General features: G+C 44.1%; 3 protein-coding genes across 5 annotated transcripts; 2 read left to right on the plus strand and 1 right to left on the minus strand.

Moving 5' to 3' along the window:
• Positions 1–2,352: 2,352 nt before the first annotated feature.
• Positions 2,353–3,246, minus strand: LOC136507613 (uncharacterized). The gene has a single exon (XM_066502282.1). The coding sequence runs from the start codon at positions 3,244–3,246 to the stop codon at positions 2,353–2,355; it is 894 nt and encodes a 297-aa protein (XP_066358379.1).
• A 3,462-nt stretch (positions 3,247–6,708) lies between these two features.
• Positions 6,709–11,710, plus strand: LOC136508898 (uncharacterized). 3 transcript variants are annotated; one of them, XM_066503679.1, is made up of 3 exons: positions 6,709–8,248; positions 9,261–10,766; positions 11,037–11,710. In XM_066503679.1, the coding sequence occupies exons 2-3, from the start codon at positions 9,275–9,277 to the stop codon at positions 11,552–11,554; spliced, it is 2,010 nt and encodes a 669-aa protein (XP_066359776.1). In that variant the 5' UTR covers positions 6,709–8,248; positions 9,261–9,274; the 3' UTR covers positions 11,555–11,710. The 3 variants fall into 3 exon arrangements, with proteins under 3 accessions (XP_066359776.1, XP_066359774.1, XP_066359775.1); XM_066503677.1 differs by having other exon boundaries at positions 6,709–7,422; XM_066503678.1 differs by having other exon boundaries at positions 6,709–7,422; positions 11,052–11,710.
• Positions 11,711–15,338: 3,628 nt separating this feature from the next.
• On the plus strand, positions 15,339–19,545 carry LOC136509548 (heparanase-like protein 1). Its single transcript, XM_066504313.1, has 10 exons — positions 15,339–15,763; positions 16,525–16,748; positions 16,830–16,866; positions 17,148–17,331; positions 17,539–17,687; positions 17,786–18,016; positions 18,119–18,308; positions 18,391–18,516; positions 18,600–18,699; positions 18,898–19,545. The coding sequence occupies exons 2-10, from the start codon at positions 16,536–16,538 to the stop codon at positions 19,288–19,290; spliced, it is 1,623 nt and encodes a 540-aa protein (XP_066360410.1). The 5' UTR covers positions 15,339–15,763; positions 16,525–16,535; the 3' UTR covers positions 19,291–19,545.
• The last annotated feature ends 210 nt before the right edge of the window (positions 19,546–19,755 follow it).

The following is a 19,755-nucleotide window of genomic DNA, read 5'->3' on the forward strand; positions in this document are numbered from 1 at the left end:
GATTTGAGAATCCAAGAGAGTAGCCTCACTAGCAAATCAAGAGTAGCAAAGTGTGCATCCATCTTCTCATTAGGCTTCGCGTGGTCAAGTGAGAGTTCGTGCTTGTTACTCTTGGTGATCGCCATCACCTAGACGGCTTGGTGGTGATTGGGAGTTTGGTGTTCACCCGGCGGAGCTTGTGGGTGACCCAACTCAAGTTGTGAGCGGCTTTGGGTGATTCGTCGCGACGGAGTGTCGAAGAATCAACCCGTAAAGAGCACTTGATCCTTGCGCGGATCAAGGGGGAGCTACACCCTTGCGCGGGTGCTCCAACGAGGACTAGTGGAGAGTGGCGACTCTTCGATACCTCGGCAAAACATCGCCGCGTTCCTCTCTCTCCCTATTTACTTTGAGCACTTACTTTGAGTATTTACTTTGAGCAATTCAATACTTGTTTTACATCCATAGAATTGCTTGCTTGAGTAAGGTTGGAACATAGGTGGTGAGTTCGTTGTGCATTAGTTTGATAGAAACACTTTTCTAGGCACAAGGGGTTAATTGGGTTATCCGTAGGATTTGTTTATAGCAAGAGAATTTCGAATTAGCCCAATTCACCCCCCCTCTTGGGCATCTTGATCCTTTCACAGATGACACGGTTGTTGCATAAATCTCCAAGCCTCATCATACCATTTAGGTGATCTCAAAACAAGCAACGCATAGACATGCTGTTCAGTATCACTTGACACAGCATGAAATATATTTTCATGATTTACTTATTTTGTATTATAAATATTGTTATCCTTTCTATAAAGTTAATCAAATTTAAGACAGTTTAACTTGAAGTGATTATATAAATTGATTTATTTTAGGATGAAGGGAGTATAAACTATAGGTATTATTTTTAGTGAGAGAGCTTACTATGTAAGAATGAGTTGTCCATTCTTATATGGAAAAAGTCTATATAACCCCCAACTATTTAGGGTTGACTACTTCACCCATAAACTATAAAATCGGATTTTCTATCCCCTGAACTTTTCAAAACAGGTCAAATACCCCCCAAGCGGTTTTGGACTGTGGCTTTGCTACAGTGACGGTGGTTTTGTCTTTTCCTTTTTTATTTATTTCTGCTGAATATTTGAAAAATCATAGTAAATCACAAAAAAAATCATAAAATGGAAAATCTAATTTTGTTGGATTCCACATGAGTAGATCTACACAGTGAACATATAATATGGTATGTTTTAGTACAAAGTTTTTGTTGTAGCTTTATATCTATGCTTTTCTATAATTAAATGAAATAATTCACAGATGCAACTTCTATGGTCCAATTATGGTGGGCTAATTATTGTATGCTTGAATTATAGTAAAAAATTCATACTCATTGGACCATGTATAACTTAGTTATAGATAAAGCATAGATTTAACAAGGATAAACCTAAATAAATCTATAACTACGTTATATATGATCCAATGAGTATGGAATTTTTACTATAGTTCAAGCATATAATAATTAGCCCACCATAAAAATTTCACCACAATTGGACCATAGAAGCTGCAGCTATGAACTATTCCAATTAATTACAGAAAAATCATAGATCTAAGAGAAAATTTTTTATTTGGCCCTAGTTTAAAGTTGCCTTTCTTCCTTGGCCTGAAACAAAATCTCTTACCCATTTGGCCTCACTTGAAGTTTCATTTTCTAATCTGACCTTACCGTCATCTCCTGCCTCTAACACCGTTAAGTGGCACATGAAATGACCAAACTGCCCCTGAGACATTATGAGAAACCAAAGGTCACCCAGATAGCATAACAACATAATTTTGAGCACTTTGAATCCAATTTTGACCATCCAAAACCGCTTGGGGGTTATTTGACCGATTTTGAAAAATTCAGGGGGTAGAAAATCCGGTTTTATAGTTTTTTTTTTGGGGGGGGGGGGGGGGGGGGGTTGAAGTAGTCCAAACTGAATAGTTTGGGCGTAGACTTTTTCCCATTCTTATATCTACAACCTAACTCTATCCTATCTCCGAGCTCAAATTCTGGTGTAGATAAAAATTGATTTGGATTTTGGTTAATACGATTCTATCGATCAGGCAATTGATGCTGTTGACACGTGAGGTGAGGGATGTGATGTGTTAGAAACAAATAGCTTGACGTGAACCAAAAATTTGAACATAGAAACCGCGTGACAAGCGTGGAGAGCACCTCTCAAAAAAAAATTTGAACATAGAAGCAACCCCGGAGCGATCAATATGGTCACCCAAATTGAACATCTAAGATTTTTTTTTTTTGAATCAAGGTGCATTTCATTACTCATTCATACCAGCCAAATCGCTGGTCATCATATCCTCAACTTCGTGAGGAGCACCCTCCTAGATGGCAATCTGTCCACTGGGAAAATTACAAAGAGCAGCCAACGAGTGTGCCACTCCATTACAGACTCGATTACAAATGCTAATATTGCAAGAAGAAAAATCTGTAGCTAACAGGAGCTTCATCTCAGTTATAATGCCTCCCACCTCTGATAACCTGTAGTCATTTGAAGCCATTGCTGCTTTGACAAGGGACGCATCTGTTTCAATATCTAGGCGAGAGATTCCCATCCGAGCAGCTTCCTGCAACGACCCCGCAGCACAGCCTAAAAATTCAGCATGGAAAGCATTCAGTAAGAACTCCTCCCTGCCAGCGCCCGCTCTGATCACTTGGCCTTGGTGATTTCTGATCACAAAGCCCCACCCGTCATCCTTACTCCCCTCTCTGAATGCGCCGTCAGAGTTCAGCTTCAGAATTCCCTCAGCAGGTTTCTTCCACCTTGGCCTCTGTCGGTTTTCCGACAACAGCTCACGCTGTGGGGTTTTCAGGAAATTAGCAGCATAGGCCGCTGCCATGTACGCTATCTCAGAAGGAGATCGGCTTCTCCCTTCTTCTCTTCTCTTGTTGCTTTCGTCCCACCACGTCCACAACAGCAGGGTAACGGTGAGTTGCTCCTTCCCTTGCAAGCCCAAGATTACCTCCATCACTCCTCTTGCTGACCCGGCTTCCAACAGTTTACACCGAATATCTTCCAGATTCCGTTCACGCCAAGCAATCTTAACTTCTTTGCACTTAAAAAATAAATGCCCTCCGTCTTCATCTAGTCTGTTGCATATACTGCAAAGAGTGTCAGTTTTCACCCCCTGCGTTTTAGGACCCTCTGCACAGCTAGAGTATTGTGGCTCATTCTCCAAAGGAAATGCTTGACTTTCGGCGGGCAGTCCAGTCTCCATAGCCGTTTCCAGATGCCCGGTCCTCCATTGCTGATTCCAGTTCCTAGGTAAAACAGCTTTTCCTCCGACAGAGGCAAGGACACAGGGTGCACGGGACTTCGGGACGGTGTTGGCCACTAGCACTACTAGGCCTGTTGGGCGAGTCATGACTTGGGCTAGTGCCCAGCAGATCCAACAAGCCAGGCCCAAGTCTTGGCAGTTCAGTAGTTGGGCCTCTAGTTCACACGTCTAGGCAGCCAAAAAAACAACTGATAGCCGGATAGGCACTTCCTCTTCAACCGGCCGGCGGAGGCGGAGGCGGCTCGCCGGTCCTTTAGACTGTCACGCCGCCGGCTACCTGTGGCGGGGCCGGCCCGGCCCCAGTGTCCCACCCCACTGTGATGACAGGTCCGCCCCGTACACAAGTACCTTCAATTCCATACACGGATAAGTACATAGGAGTATACAGCTTACCATGTCCATGTAGTACTATTTTTAGTAAAGGTAGGTATAAGCATGCAAACTTTTTCAAAAAATCATACTTCCGTGATTTAGAAAATTTTGAAACAATGCAAATCCATAGTGCATCAATATACGTACTTTGTTGCAAAAGTTGAAGTTCAAACTCAATCTAGAAAAATTCATCGAAACATTAACAAAACTTTTAAATGATTTAGGACAGAGATAAGACAATAATGTTCTCGGCATCACGTAGTCAACCGACGCACTCGAGATCGGATCAAGGTCTGTCCAAACATCAACGTGATTGCGCACATGATGTTAATTATATTCACTGTACTGCTTCTGCACTAAGTATAGATATACCATTTCCCTTCAAAGAAAAAGTACAGATATACCATTACCACTGTAGAGTTGAGAGAAGTGGCATAAACAAATAGCAGAAAGCACTCTATAGTGTAGGGTAACTGGTTTGTTAATTGTCTCCACGTGAGAAGCGCATGGTTATGGTTTGTCAACGAGTGAGACAGATTTAGATGGGCGAGGTCGGTGGGTTCAGTTCAGCTGATTCCATCTGTCCTGTCTACTCACATTTTCATTTTCTATCCAGTTTAATGGGATGGCTAGATGGAGATGATGGGGCCGTTTAGCTTTGCACGCATGGGCTCGGTCTATGCACCCGTAGCGGCGATGTCATGAGGTCGGTGGGTTGGGGTTCAGTTCAGCACCGTTGATAGCTTTTGTTACGTGCACTGTACTTTTTACGAAGATGGGTTGTTCCACGAATTCCTGAATAATAAAAGGCTTACCAAAATGAAAAAAAAAACTAAAAGAGTCATGCTAGCGCGTGAACGTCCAGACGCCCACGCACCCGCGTGCTACTACGCCAGCGCCCGCGTGCTTTTCGCGCCGCGCCTGCGGCTGCTGGATCCGTGTGTGCGCCCGCGTGCTTTTCGCGCCGCGCCTGCGGCTCCTGGCTTGTTGCGCCCCGAGCGTGCTGCTGCGGTTGCGTCCATGCCCGTTGCTGCTGGGTCCGCGCGTGCTGCTGTTGCGTCTGCATGGGAGAGCATGTGCGTGGGGCCCGCCTAGCTGCATGCAAGAGAGAGAGGGTGGGGGCTCAGCACGCGTACTTGTGTTGACCCATCTGCGTGCTCTACCGTGGGGGACCAAGCCTGGTGGTGCAGGGGTGCCTAGTTCTATGTCATGCGCACATGCAATTTGACTAGAGAGTGCTCGACCATTTGGGCACTGACCACCGTTGCGTGCACGTCTGACTATAGGAGTTGGCCTGCATGATAGAGATAGACAGCGCTGGAGGGTATGTGCAGCGCGTGCGTGCCCACGAGTCAGAGCGCGTGGGGAGCAGCATCTGCTGCAACATACTAAAACCAGGTGAAACAATTGAAACATACGTTTGCACCATATGTGTATAACCACTGCAACATATGCAACATCCAGATAAAAACGCTTGCAACATACTTCAGAAATAGGCGAAACATTTGGAACATACACTTACAACATACGTGTATAGCCACTGCAATATATGCAACATCTAGATGAAAACAACAACATCTAGATAAAACAGTTGAAAAACACACTTGCAACATACGTGTACAACCACTGCAACATATGCAATATCCAGATCAAAACATGCAACATCTAGATAAAAACAGCTGAAACATTTGGAAAACACACTTGCAACGTACGTGTACAACCACTGCAACATATGCAACATCCAGATAAAACACTTGGAACATACGTTTGAAATAGTTGAAACACTTAACATATACTTGCAATACATGTGTATAGCCATTACAACATATGCAACACCAGATCTACTTTTGCAACATCCATATGCAAACATACATCTGAAACACATGAAACATACAGTTGCAACATGTGCTCATCTACTTGCTGCCGCGCAATGAAAGCTTGTTGACACGGGCGCGGGGGAGCGCAGCGTGAAGCACGAGGTGCCGACGGCGCATGGCACGAGGCATAGGGACGTGCGGCACAAGGTGGTTCCATCCCGATGGAAGCGTCCAGATGTTTTTTAATAATGGGTCGGTCAGATCTGATCCTCAGACCCAGCGAAGACGCGTGTCCGTAGAGAGCATTACGAAATTAAAACTACTAACAAAGTTGCGAAAGAAATTTGAATATTAAATCACCTGTCGTGAATACTCTGAGTCGTTTGAGAAATAACATCGACCTTCCAAAGGTCTTCATAGATCTCTGTATGACCAAAAAAAATCTACTAACTGCAGATGTGAAGCAAAAATTATATGTATCTTGTTGGTGTCATTTATCTTTATTCGGATCATATTTTTCTATCTACGGAGAGGCCGAGGGACTAAGGACCTCCTAATAAATGACATCGACAAGAGACATTGATTGCGTGTTTGTGATCAACCTGTGTGGTTTCTCGACAAAGGAAAAATTCACTAGCTACACACTTCCTTTTTTGTAAGAAGTACTTCTTTCTTGATATAATATTATAGTGTTTTCTCAATGCTGGCCTAAGGTCTTTACCTTTGCAAGTAATAAAAATTTAACTTTGCAAAAGATCAAGAAAGGGTGCTTTACATCGTCTGTTCCATCTGCCTTTACCAATATATACATATACAACTATACAAAGGTGTTCATCAGTTCCAGGAATTGGAACAGCTATTACTTGGTTTACCGGCCACCTCGGAACATGATCAATGGCCAATGGATATAAGTTTGGGGCTCTCCAATGTACACTTGAGCAAAGGCTTACATATCTCTAATTGTCACATAATATTCCACATGGCTTTTAAATAGCTTTGAATACATTCCTGTCAAAACAAAGACAGAGTTTTCTTCAGGCTATTATTATAGGATAGGCTAAATACAAGAGAACTTCTCAAAAGGAAAAATATGGAGCTGCCAAGGGCGTGTTTGATGCGGTGGCCCGAGGGCCTGGCTGCGCTCTGTTATATACTGTTGCTTAGCCCGGCTCGCACGATCCAAAAAGCACCAAAATGGGTGGCTCCCAAGAAACGAGACTGGAGTCCATTTCTTCACGGCCCGGCTCGCTGCAGCACGCGTGGGGAAGATGGACTCACCTCCCGTTTGCTCGTCTCTCATCCACCGGCCACCGCTCCCTTCATCTCCGCGGTGCGGGAGCGCCCGAGTCCGATGCAAGGCCGTCGCCGATGTCGAACCAGAGCAGGGCTGTCGCTCATCCTGTGCCAGATCCGCCCCTTCCCCCGCGCGCGCCTCAGCTCTTCCGCGACCGCGATGGCGGCGTCCATGGCGTCGCCGCGGGGGTGCTCGACCACCACGAGCAGCGGGCCAGGCGGAAGCTGCGCAAGAGCCTCACCTACGCCGGCGGCGAGCTCTCTTCCGTGGGCCCGACGCTTCCGTCTCCACCTCCATCTCCTCATTCTGCTGGCCTGACGACGACGACGAGCCCTTCTGGGAGGAGGAGGAGGGCACCGTCTAGCTCGCCCATGGCAGTGGTGTTCATGGAGACGAGTGCCTCCGGGGCGCAGTTGGCGAAGAAGAGGGTGTACTCGTCGAGGCGCATGACCGGGAAGGACTTGTTGTAGTGGCCGTTGTCAGGGTCCTCGCCGTCGCCGCTGATCGCCATGGCCGCCGAGCATGCCTCCGCGGCTGCCGACTCCAAGCTCTGTCGTGGTGGTGCTGGTCCAGCTTGTGTTTCTCGCCGTCGTCAACCAACTGCTCGATGGAATACCAACAAGAGAGGGGGAGGTAACGCCACCATATTCCAGATGCGAGGTGACCATATCCATCTAGACATCCTATTAAACACCATCTCTGCTGGGTCAGGTCCATTTGGTACAGGCAACCAAATAAGTTTGTTCTTTTTTGAGATTTTATTACCCTTTTGTTGGACATGCTTAATTGTAATTCTAGATCTCCTCTTCTTTCTTCCTTTCTTTAATTTCCTGAATTCTCTTGTGTAAGCGTTTGTTTCCTTTTTTCCAATAAAAACTTTCAATAATGGGTAAACATTCTCATGCATCCTTATATTCAAGCCCGTACTAGATCCAACTTACCCGGCTAATCAACCTCAACTCACGAACCTCAAACCCAGTCTCATCCAAACACCCTATTTTAGGCTCATAAATTATAACAGATATTTTTATTAAAATAAAACCCATTAAAATAAAAAAATAAAACATCTCCTCTCTAAACCACTGGTCAGGCTTCGAGCCCTGCAAATCTAAGCTTACCGGTTTGTTGGAACCTCTAAAACCACTTCTAACTCCATCCAAAACAAAAAAACCGAAAAGCCACCGTCACAGCTCACAGGTCCATGAACCCGGTGCACGTGCCTTTTCCTCCCTCACACACAGGGTCACACCCCTCTGCCTCCCTTTCCCACGCTTTCCATTCCTCCAAGGCTCCAACTCATCACCCAGCGACCCCTTCCCTCTCCCTCTCGACCAGCTCCTCCTCCGTTCGGCGGCGGCGGCAAGGGAAGCCATTCCTTTGGGTCGATCGTCCTCTGCCTGTCTGCCACCGTCTCGCCTGCATCTGCGAAATCTGAATCTCCACCAAGGATCGGCGAGAGGTAAAGGTTTATTACCTTCTAGATCATGTTCCTGCCTTCTGGATGTCTGGCGGCCTGTTCCTGCGTTTTCCTGGAGATTATCGTCGCTGGTGCTCAGTTGCCTCGACGATCCGATCCGGGTTCTTGAGTTTGTTTTTGTCAATCCCCTGTGGTTTTTGTCTGACAAAACGCAGAACGCATCAGAAACAATGCGTGTTTCATGTTTCTGTCTTCGTTCGTGTTGGTGCGGGTATATTTTCAGATGTGATTGAATTCGATGCCCCTGTATGTGTAGTCATTAGATGTTTGATTCTGGGGAGGGATGAAAATCATTTCACGTGTCTTGCCAATGTTTACGCCAAACTGAGTTGGTACTGGCGTGAACTTGGCTGCTAAACCCACAGCCACAAGTATCAGCCATGCCAATGACAGATTAGAATCAATTATTAATTGCACGAGTTTTGTCCAGGATCTGATTACAATCTTTACAGTATGATAGCAGAAGGGAAATAAAAAGGTTTGTATATAAAATATGGTTGCGTGATTAGGCACTGTAGTAGTTACGGATTAAAATACAGAGGCATATGGATGCTGATGTTCTGCACTCTGAATTATTTTTGGATTCATTATTTTAGTACATTCTAATATATGTTTTGGGGTGGTTTGGCAATATGGTTGACTTGCCCCAATAAGTAACTCGCAAGCCCTTTCCGTTACCAATGTTGATTAGCTTTTTGTTTAGTGGGAATTAGTTGAACTAAAGGGGAATCAACAGCTCCTTAAATGCTTTCTTGTGTGCTTCTGCAACAAGTTCCAAGTACTTTTGCAATGAAGACCCTGAAAAGGTGCATTCAGTCACCAAATATGATAGGGCAATGATGGGCAACAGTTTTTTTTCTTTTTTTTTAAGAAAAATATATACAGCTGATTTAATGTGAACACACTCCTTTTGGGCAGTTATGTGCTTGTGTTTGAGATCAGTATATCATCCTTTTTTGTGTTGCTCACATCACATCTGTGTCTGCAACTGCAGCATCTGCACTTCTAATGACTGAACAAGTGATCAAAGAGGCCGTCACCTCCACTCCTGCATCAACTGAACCAAAATGCGGAGACCTCCTGATAAATTCTCCAGTAGTCATGGACGGCAGCAGCATGACACCTGATGTCAAGAGGAAGGAAAAGCCGATCCCGCATTACCTAAGAGCATCCACGAGCTCTTGCCATGACAACTGCAAGTTTGGGATCAAGCATTCCTCTGAACCCAAGAAGTATTGGCCTGTTAGTCGCAAGCAATTGCGCCGTGCGAGCACTGGGAACATGGAACGTGACCGGGTTCAAATCATACTACCACAAAAGAACAGACCAACAAAGGAGGACCAGAAGGTCAAGGTTTCTCATGTAAAAGGTGGTAACAGTACTGCTCCTTCTAAGCCTGAATTTATTACTCTGAAAGCACCACTTGAAAAAGTACCTGATCATTCTGAAAGCAATCCCCACGTGGAAGATTCGTCAGCTGAAGCATCTGAACTTGCTGTGGCTGGAACCCTGCCAATTGATGCAGAATGCTTCGTCGTCTCTCATGATGATGTGACAGACTGTGGAGATGGGGAGTCGTTGGATGGAGCTGAAAGCATTGAGCTGGAGATGCCATTAGCTATCCAGGACATCGATGAATCCGACGAACACATTGAGGATACCATTCTGCCTGCTGACAGTGTATGCGGAGTTGAGGGACAGTCACCTGTGCGTCCTGTGCCTGATCAATCAGAAAATGAGTGTGCAAGTTCAGATAACAGAACTCCTCAGACTGTGATAGCCTCTGAGAAGCATGAACAAGCCTTGCTTGGGACTAAATCAGAGAGTCTGCCTAAGGGGTCTAAACCAAAGGCGAAGGCCGCATTGAGTATGACGAGAGACAAAGGCTCAAGTCAGAAAAGTGCAAGAACATCGCATCTGACATCTACTCGTATAGCAGTTGACAGCTCCAGTGGACCAAAGACAGCAAGAAAACCTGCAGATGTTACTGCTACCACCAAGTTCAGTAACCCAGAGAGAAAAATCAGGCCTACAGTTACATCAGCTCTGCAAAAAGTTAAGGAGATCAAAGTACATTCAGCATCTAACTCAAAGGATTCATCTGCAGAACCTTCTAGGTTGGCAAAGCTAAAGGCTTCGACAACGAAAACTGCGCCATCTCCATCACTTGCTTCAGGGAAACAGACTGACAGAAAGATGACAGGGAACAATGTTGGCAAGAATGCCCAAATTCTTCCAAAGAAGAGAGAAGACAAGGTAAAAACAGGTCCACTGAAACTATCTCGATCTATAAACATGTCTGGCAAGTCACTCTCGGGTGTGAAGTTGAGGACAGTCAGAAAAGAGAAAATTGCTCCCCCAATCAATAGCAGCAAGAAGGTTTCTGGAACAGGAAATTCTAGTATTGATGCTAAGGATTCTAAACAGAGAATTCTGAAAACGGCTTCACCAAAAGTGCAGAAACTGGAGACTAACAACAAAGAGATCGGACCTCGCAAAGGTACAAATTTACAACATTGTGCATCTCTACTCGATGCAAATATTATTCTGAACTGGTGTGCATTTCTGCTTCTCTTTGCAATTTCTGAACTGAGGTGCATTTCTTCTCAATGCAAGTTTACTTATTTCTTTTTTGGGGTAAATTCTTTTCTCATTTTTTGGTAAATAATAATGGTTCTGACGCCAACATACACTCAGGTCTTAATCGTTGGCAAATCTTCTTTCTGTGGAAACTGATTTTTCGTGCTGCACGAGAATGACAATTTTTCAGCTTCCGTTTCCACAGAAAAAATCGACACTGCAAGAACTGCAACCGCAAGGAGGCCAAAGCCTGCGCCCGCCACCACCTCGAGCACCGTGGTGCCAGCGCAGCCGCCTCGCAAGCTGACGTTCCGGCGGGGCAAGGTACTGAACCCCGACGAGAGCAGCGGCAGCACCCCGAGACTGCTCCGGTTCAGGCCTGCCGTAGCCGCGGCAGACGCGACAGCCAAGAGCAGAGGCGGCAGGATCGCCAGCCGGAGGATCGGCGGCGGCGGTGGCGGCGCTGCAGCGAGAGACGCGGGTACCGAGGTCGTCGTGCTCCGGCGGCGGCAGGAAGGTAAGGAGACGAAAAAGCAGGAGCCGGGGCTGTTCAACAACGTGATCGAGGAGACGGCGAGCCGGCTCGTCGCTGAGGCGAGGAAGAGCAAGGTGAAGGCGCTCGTCGGCGCCTTTGAGACCGTCATCTCGCTGCAGGAAACCAGCAAGGCTGCTGCTCCGGCTATGGCAGCAGGTGTCGTTGTGCCATGAGCGCTTCTTGATCTGCAGTGTGCGTGATCACCGTTCTTGGAATTTTGGACTTGTATTTGGTTGTTGGTGACTGTAAAAGTGGAGCTTTTGAAGTTTGCTCGTTCCCATGTAAGTTTGTTCGTAGTACTTCAATAAAAAAAAAGAAAAAAAAAGGAAAGTTCGTACAAATTTTGTGTTTGTGCAAGGCTTGGCATTGTACTGCAAATAAGTAAGCAAGTTACTGTGATTTAAACTGGCTTGTTTGAAAAGGAAATGAAAAGGATAAACCAGATTAAACTTGGTGTTATCTGATTCCTGAAAATGGTACTAACCTTCCGTCAACGTTTTCTATGTTTTTTTTAGAATTTTGTTTTCTATGTTTTTAGCTTCATTTCACTGCATTTTAAGTTTACAACTACACGCTGCATATGCTGGCAGATTTGTCCATATGTCACTCCTGCTGATATCTCCACTCACCAGCACAAGTCATATGTTACATATGCTCAATTTAATTTTGAAGAGCGTTTTGGTCTTTCTTGCTGGCTTGACTGGACCGTTGACCGTTGAGAGGCCGGTCCAAGCCAGATGGGAAGTGGACCTGGTCAAAGTGATCCAGGAGCTCAAACCTTTGAGAATGGGCTCTTGGAGCAACTAGAGGTAGTAGAAAGAGAAGACCGGCCCAGGCCCATATTTGGAAATATTGGGCGGATGCGATGGAATTCAGAGTCCACATATTTTTTTTAATTAAAATAAAATAAACGAGGCAGCTAACACGATAATTAAGAAGGTTATGCTTTGGAATTTTCCAATTTGGAGTTGCTGATTTGAACTAGTCGGACCCGGCAAACAATGGACGAAGGAGGATCGGAGGCATTCTAAATTCCAAGTGGATCTGCCAAGCAAGTATTATGTTTCTTGTGCACGAGGGGGGAATATAACTAAATACTTCTCTTCAAGTTACTTTGTCGTTTTGGAACGAATGAAGTCAGACTATCGCTTGTAATAATTTGTAAAAAAAATATTGCTTGTAATATTTATATTTGAAAATTTAAAATCCAGTAGTGCTAGGTGGCTTGGTAACGTTTTTGTTACCAAGTTTCTGTTACCTTGTTTTCGAAACTCTTACCTTCTTAATGAAATACGCGCATAAGCGTGTTCTCAAAAAAAAAAAATTAAAATCCTATACACAACACGTACTAGAGAAAATTTCCTTTTTCACTCTATCTTTACTTGAAAAGCAATCAGCAAGAAAATTTTCAGGCATGTATCTATATCTCTTATAAAACTAATCTCTACTGAAAGTTCTATCTCAACATGCATGACATCCAAATCATCTCTCACTAACTATTCACACCATCTTCCATTAAAGTCATGTCATGCCATTAACTTTCAACCTTTTAATACAAAGTATCCATGTTATCTCTACTTAATTTCATTCTAAATTCTTCCCAATCTCCGCAGCAATGTGCGGGATATCTTCTACTCCCTCTGTTTCAAATTATAAGTCGCTCTGACTTTTTCGGTACATCCATTTTACCATGCATCTACCCACACCAAAGAAATGACTTTTGTCCATAATGGCTACGCCAACATAATGGATGATGTTTTTGCAAAACAAATGGATTATGTAAATATTATTATGAAATATTACTCCTGGTTAAAGTTACATTTTCTTTTTGTGATCACGCCAGTGTCCAATGCTATGGTTCCTGAAGTAACACTAGATGTTTATTCTAAGATATGGCTGGCCCAGTTTTGGTTTTATATTATATTTATATGATTGACGAATGAACTAAAATACAAAGTCAACATTCGAGGAATCAGCAGCTAGCCACCCCACCCAGCTAGAAAGAGTTCCAACACGGAACCAGCCGGGTTATGATTTTGGTCTTTGGAGCAGTTGAGGCATCCAAAATCCAAAAGTGGAATAGATGAGCATATATGTAGCATATCCTATCATTTGTGTAAGAGGCAAAGGAAGCATGCATATGACGTGCTTTTGGATTGAAGTGGATAGATGGATGAGCATGCCTTACGTGGCATGCATGCATGCCATTTGGAGCATCTTCCTACGGGCTACAGCCACTGCACATGTACCAAGCGAGAGAGAATCAATTATATGCAGCGTGTGAGAGATCAGCGTTGATGAAGACATTAAGAACATAATATATCTACAAGGAATGCAACATGTGATATCAGATCAGAATGACAATGAAGGCGATGCCCTGTTTTCCAGTGGTACTTTTCAGCGAACGAACATTGTTTTTCTCTCACAATAAATCAGCATCAGCAACGGCCAAATTTCAGCGAAATGAACAGGGGATTGATGGTTAAGAAATAAGAACATGTTTGTGCAGAGGGCATTTTGGTCATCCGGAAACTGACCACCACCAGCCACACATCTCTGCTAGGACTGCAACTGTGGCTATTAGAATTATGTGAAGATAATCAAATCAAACAATTTAGCATATCTCTTTTTTTGTTTCAGCTAACCAATGCTGACAGAATTCGGGATCACATAGACAACAGTGGCCGTTTAGTTCACGTGCACATCATGGTCTGACTGACGTGAGAGGTCTACTGGAATGGATAGGCAACCTGTTCGCTTGCTATCGTAAATTTTCAGTCAGGAATAATATTCTTCTCTTACACTAAATCAGCCAACAGTAAATAATCCACGATACGATACGGCCTCCCGAACAGGCCGAGGGATCTGATCATCGGATGCAAGCTTTCAACCATGGGAAAGCTGCAGCTACAGCCTACAGGCATCCCTCCCGTTCCTGCTTTTCACCAAAGCTGCAAGTTGCACGCTGAGGAAAGTGGATAGAAAGCACATCCCCGGGCTTTGCATCTTGCGTCGACAAGGGTGATGCGGATTCGGTCGATCTTTGACTTCCATGGACGCCCCCTCATCTTCACCATTTCAGAATCAAACGTGAGACTTTGACTTCCGACTTGCATCATTGCAGCAGCAAGCAGACATCCCTATCCAAATCTCAGAAGCCTCCCAACCCTTGCTCTTTCTTCAAGCCATGGATCTGGACGACAATTGTCATTTCCCAACCTTGATGCTGTTTTGTTTCATCATTACGAGGTAGAGCATGCTTATCTTGGTTGTAAGCAAGCAATCAAAAGAAAAGAAGAAGAAAGAAAGAACTCGAGGAATAATACTTGCTTGCTGAATGTCTTTACTATTGACTGATAAATCAGGCTAATAAATTTAAGCGAACAACCATATTGCCTCGTGCCTCCTAGGGCCCACATCTCTGCCACTAACCCCACATCCGGCTGTCACCATTGACCAGCTCTCCGCAGTCCAATGAGATGTTGCATATCAAGAAATGATGACCAGGAAAGTCCAATTGCAGCTGCATAGAATTGACTCACTCCTCTAGCAAAGTTCTTTTACAAGTTCCATAATACCATTTCCAAATTTCAAGAAAGCAAGGCCTTGTTCGCCTGAACTTATCAGCCGTACCATTTCAGCGAAGTAACAGTATTTTCTCTCACAACAAATCAACATCAACCGTTTTTCTGGCTAGCCGATCATGGCCCAAGTCGAACATTTGGATTCTGCCATTCTGGAACCTTGATCCCATCTCTGCACCCAACACCATTTCAGGGTCTGGAATCAGGATAGTTTTTTCTCTCTCCCCCTAATCCAGCCTGGCCTACAGGCTATAGACACGGTGATTGTTTAATCCCCGCTCTGTTGCCTTCAGATTCTGGTGAGGAGTCCTCTGCCCACAAAACAAACGCACAGTCTCCCTGAAAAGAACAACGCAGCTGTGACTTTTCAGGACACGAGTGATGTGAACAAAACCATCGCTGTTTGGTAGTAAATCCCACTACTTGCTGTACTTAATTAGGAGCTGCGTAGCTTTCTCTCGGCGAGGGAGGGAGTAGCTTGGAAGGGAGAGAGTAGATACAGACCACAGTACAAAGCGAAGCGGCAACCACCGCCGAGATTTCCTCAAGAATCTGCAGCCTCTTCTTCCCCGCACCCCCACTCTTTATCCACTAGCGCGAGCTGCGCGCGATCATAAAAAGCCACCCCCGCGCGTCTGATTCCAGCTGACGGGGGCCTGGGGTTGCGGCGAAAGACTCGAGCTTTTCTTGATTTGCCCTGTCGCCTTCATTGGGACGAGAGGAGGTCCTGTTCTTCGACGGTCTGGGGAGCACCTGAGCCGACTCGCGGGCGTTCTTGGGCTCCTTGCGGTTATTCAGGTAATGATGGCTTTTTCTCCGGCTCTCTTGGATTTCAGCTCTATTTACTCGGTTCAGTAGATAAAATCTGCAGTGGGTTGCCGCGGGCGTCGGGTGTTTGGATGTAGCGCGGCTGCGCTGTTTCAGTTCATGGTTCGATGTTGTTCAGTTGGTTGTTGGGAAGGGAGAGAGTTTTGTGTGATTCCATGGACCAATTGGGGTGCTCTTAGAGGATTCAGTTTCCTTCTATGCGAGTCTCGTTCGATTTGGATGACAAGGTGCAGGTTTCTTTCCCATCTCAGAGAGCAAAGTACAATGTCACGGGGCCTTCGCTGGCAATTCGAGAGAAGCATTTTGTGGATCTGAGTGCTTTTGCTTCTCTATCCTACTGATGAAATTCCTCCTTTCTCAGAGAAAAAGGAAAAATGTTTTTCTCTACATGAAGACATAGATGAACTTATCTTGATCCTATTCTAAAATGTAGATATTTCAAGGTGACTTAGTGCCATAGGGCGAATCATAGCTTCATGATTGAGACATCAACAAAGTGGTCTACTTAAATAGTTCAATAAAGAAAGCTGAACAGTTCCACGTACTGAATTCTGACCTCTTAAAAGAAGAACAGATAATATAGACAAAGTTGAAACGGCAGGAGTCACGTTCAGCTTTACAAATGGAGTAGAAATTAGACCTTTCCCTACCAACTATTTCCCATATATTTATAATAAGTCCGAGCCATTCTAATTGGGAAGTGTCTTTTTGGTTGATGCCACCGTTTGCAGGTTCTGGAAGCATGAGGTTATGGTCTCTCTTTCTCTTGCCTCTGCTCTGTCTGCCTGCGCGGGTTCTATCAGAGGATTACTCGGATGTAACTGTCATCGTTCGAGGCTCTGAGACGATTGCTTCGACCAGTGATGAGTTTGTTTGCGCCACCATTGATTGGTGGCCTCCAGAGAAGTGTAACTACGACCAGTGTCCATGGGGAAGGGCTTCTGTCTTAAATTTGGTTAGTTCCCAAGACAACCGTTTTATCATGTGGTTGGTACTGGCGAAAACTAATTTTTGGTCCTTTTGTGAATTTTCCCAGGACTTGACTAATTCTTTGTTGGCTAAAGCTATCCAAGGTGAATATCTTTAACTACTTAATTGAGTGATTCTACAACATTCAATGGTGAACTCACATATGGAGATCATTTCTTACACTACCTAAATTTAGAAGGCAAAACATTGGTAGAGTATACCCCATCTAATGTATGATTGATGTATTGCTAAAATGTACCATTATGTAGTCTATGCCATGTTTATTTACCAAGCCACCAAAAAAAATACTATTCTTTTCCATAATATGATGATGACAGCATATTTCCATCTTGAATATATTCCTTTTCCACTCTTGTTCTTGTAGCCTTTAGTCCACTACGAATCAGAGTTGGAGGCTCTTTACAAGATCAAGTGTTATATGGCACACCAAATTTAGGATCGTCATGCGACCCATTTACAAAGGTTTCAAGTGGCCTTTTTGGGTTTTCTCAAGGATGCATAACCTTGGAAAGATGGGATGATATTAATGATCTGTTCCTGAATACTGGGTGAGTCCTTCCTTCTATAATTGTTTATTTATCGTTCTCTGCATTTTCTTGAAGAGGTTTACTATAGTATGGATTGTCGAATGTACCACATGTTGTAACTTATTCTTTCCATAAACCTACATCAAGGATATCCATATTCTGTTGCTTTGAAATAGCATATTATTTCACATATCTGTTTTCTAATTCTACATTATTTTCTCCCTTCAGTGCAGTTGTTACATTTGGTCTCAACGCGCTTCAAGGACGACAGCAGACAAGAAAAGGTGTTTGGGGTGGTCCCTGGAATTCTAGCAATGCTCGAGAATTCATTGAATACACTGTTTCAAAGAACTATCCTATAGATTCATGGGAATTTGGTAATGCAATGTTATAAAATTCTTGTTTAATGCTCTTGGAGTTGGGGATGTATTATATTCATGTAATGCTTATATAAGATGCTGTGTTCGTGTCATAGGTAATGAACTGAGTGGAAGTGGAATTGGTGCGAGTGTGTCAGCTGAACAATATGGAAAAGACCTAGTTGAACTTCAAACCATCATCAACGAGTTATACGGAGATTCCAGCAAACCACTGGTTGTAGCCCCAGGAGGATTTTATGACCAAAAATGGTTTGCTCAGCTTCTCGATGTCTCCGGGCCAAATGTTCTCAATGCAATGACTCATCATATTTACAATCTTGGTGCTGGTGAGTCCTTCCAGATATTATTTTGGCTCTACTCCTTGAGAAATTTTTGTTTTTTGTCTTACATCGAGGGGACATAATTGTGCTAATTTCAATCTTGATTAGGTAATGATCCACAAGTTCCAAACAGAATTTTGAACCCACAGTATCTGAGCCGGACCTCCGATACATTCAGAAGTCTCCAACTCACCATACAACGCCATGGACCGTGGTCTGCTCCATGGGTTGGCGAATCTGGTGGTGCATATAATAGTGGCAGCCGACTCGTGTCCAATACTTTTCTCAATAGCTTCTGGTGATCACTTGTCAGATGAAAAAAAAAATACATCTTTACCATCATTATTTTTTAATCACTCTCACGTCTGTGTTTCCACTAGGTATCTTGATCAGCTGGGTCAGTCAGCAAAGTATGACACCAAGGTTTATTGTAGACAGACGCTGATTGGTGGCAATTACGGTCTTCTTGACACCGACACTTTTGTACCAAACCCAGATTACTACAGGTAAGTGTGTATACCAAATATGCCGCTACAAACTTGATTTACTACTTCCATATGCATTGGACTGAACCATAGTATCTGTTCAGTGCCTTGCTGTGGCATCGGCTCATGGGGACGCGTGTTCTTTCCATAGACATCAGTGGTTCTTCGTACTTGCGTGCCTATGTGCATTGCGCAAAGCAAAAGGTACAAGTCTACCCTAAGATGTCTTCTTAGAAACACAATGTTGATTACTCAATGATTGCCTACACAAGCTTAACTAATTGAAACAAATATTGAAATCTTAGTGCACAACTGCAGTTATGTCAGCCTTTTAGCTGAGTTTTATGGGATTTCAAATTAACAGATGGCTGATTCTTGGCTTTCAAAATATTTTTACTACAGGGTGGTGTTGCTCTTCTCTTGCTGAACCTGCACCGAACCATGGGCTTCATGGTTTCAGTCAGGAACGACCTAAATGTCAATCTCGCAGAAGGGCGAGGGATCAGAAGGGACAATGCCTTTGTCCATGGCCTGAAAAGAACGGTTTCTTGGGTCGGGAGCAAAGCCTCCGATGGCTTTTCCAAGAGGGAGGAGTACCATCTCTCGGCGAAAGATGGGAACCCTTTTGCCCGGACCATGCTGCTGAATGGAGTTCCTCTTGAGCTCACTGAAGATGGTGACATCCCTCCATTGCATCCAGTGGAAGTTTCAGTTAACTCACCAATCTATGTTGCCCCTCTGACCATTGCGTTTGTCGTCTTCCCTGACTTTGAGGCTGAAGCTTGTGGCCGATGATAATCTGTAGTTTTGAGATAGAATGTCACGAGGTTTTCTGATTATATATATAATAGAGATTTCTGAAGAACAAGGTCACTGTAAAGATATGTGTTCGTTTTCTGATTTGTGCCCCAATTGGGCCATCCACATTTTCCCAACGAATATAGTCTCCAGGTGATGTCATACTGAATTACTGATGTCATTGTACTTTGTACAGTTCATCAACATCTCAGAAAAGAAATGTTCAGCATCAAACAAATTCCAGAGGAAACTGTGCCATCGAACTTGCTGATGTGCCAGTGAATTGCGTTCTGTTCACAGCTGTATTGATCTTTCCAATGACTAAAATTAGTTAAATCCGTGCTTTTTCTTCTGTAAAAAAAATAATGTTGATTCAAATGGAATTCACGCATACAGAAGGTTAGTCTTTTGGGCTTTTCTTCTGTAAAAAAAAAATGTTGATTCAAATGGAATTCACAAAAA

Source organism: Miscanthus floridulus, chromosome 15, assembly GCF_019320115.1.
Source record: "Miscanthus floridulus cultivar M001 chromosome 15, ASM1932011v1, whole genome shotgun sequence".
NCBI lineage: Eukaryota > Viridiplantae > Streptophyta > Magnoliopsida > Poales > Poaceae > Miscanthus > Miscanthus floridulus.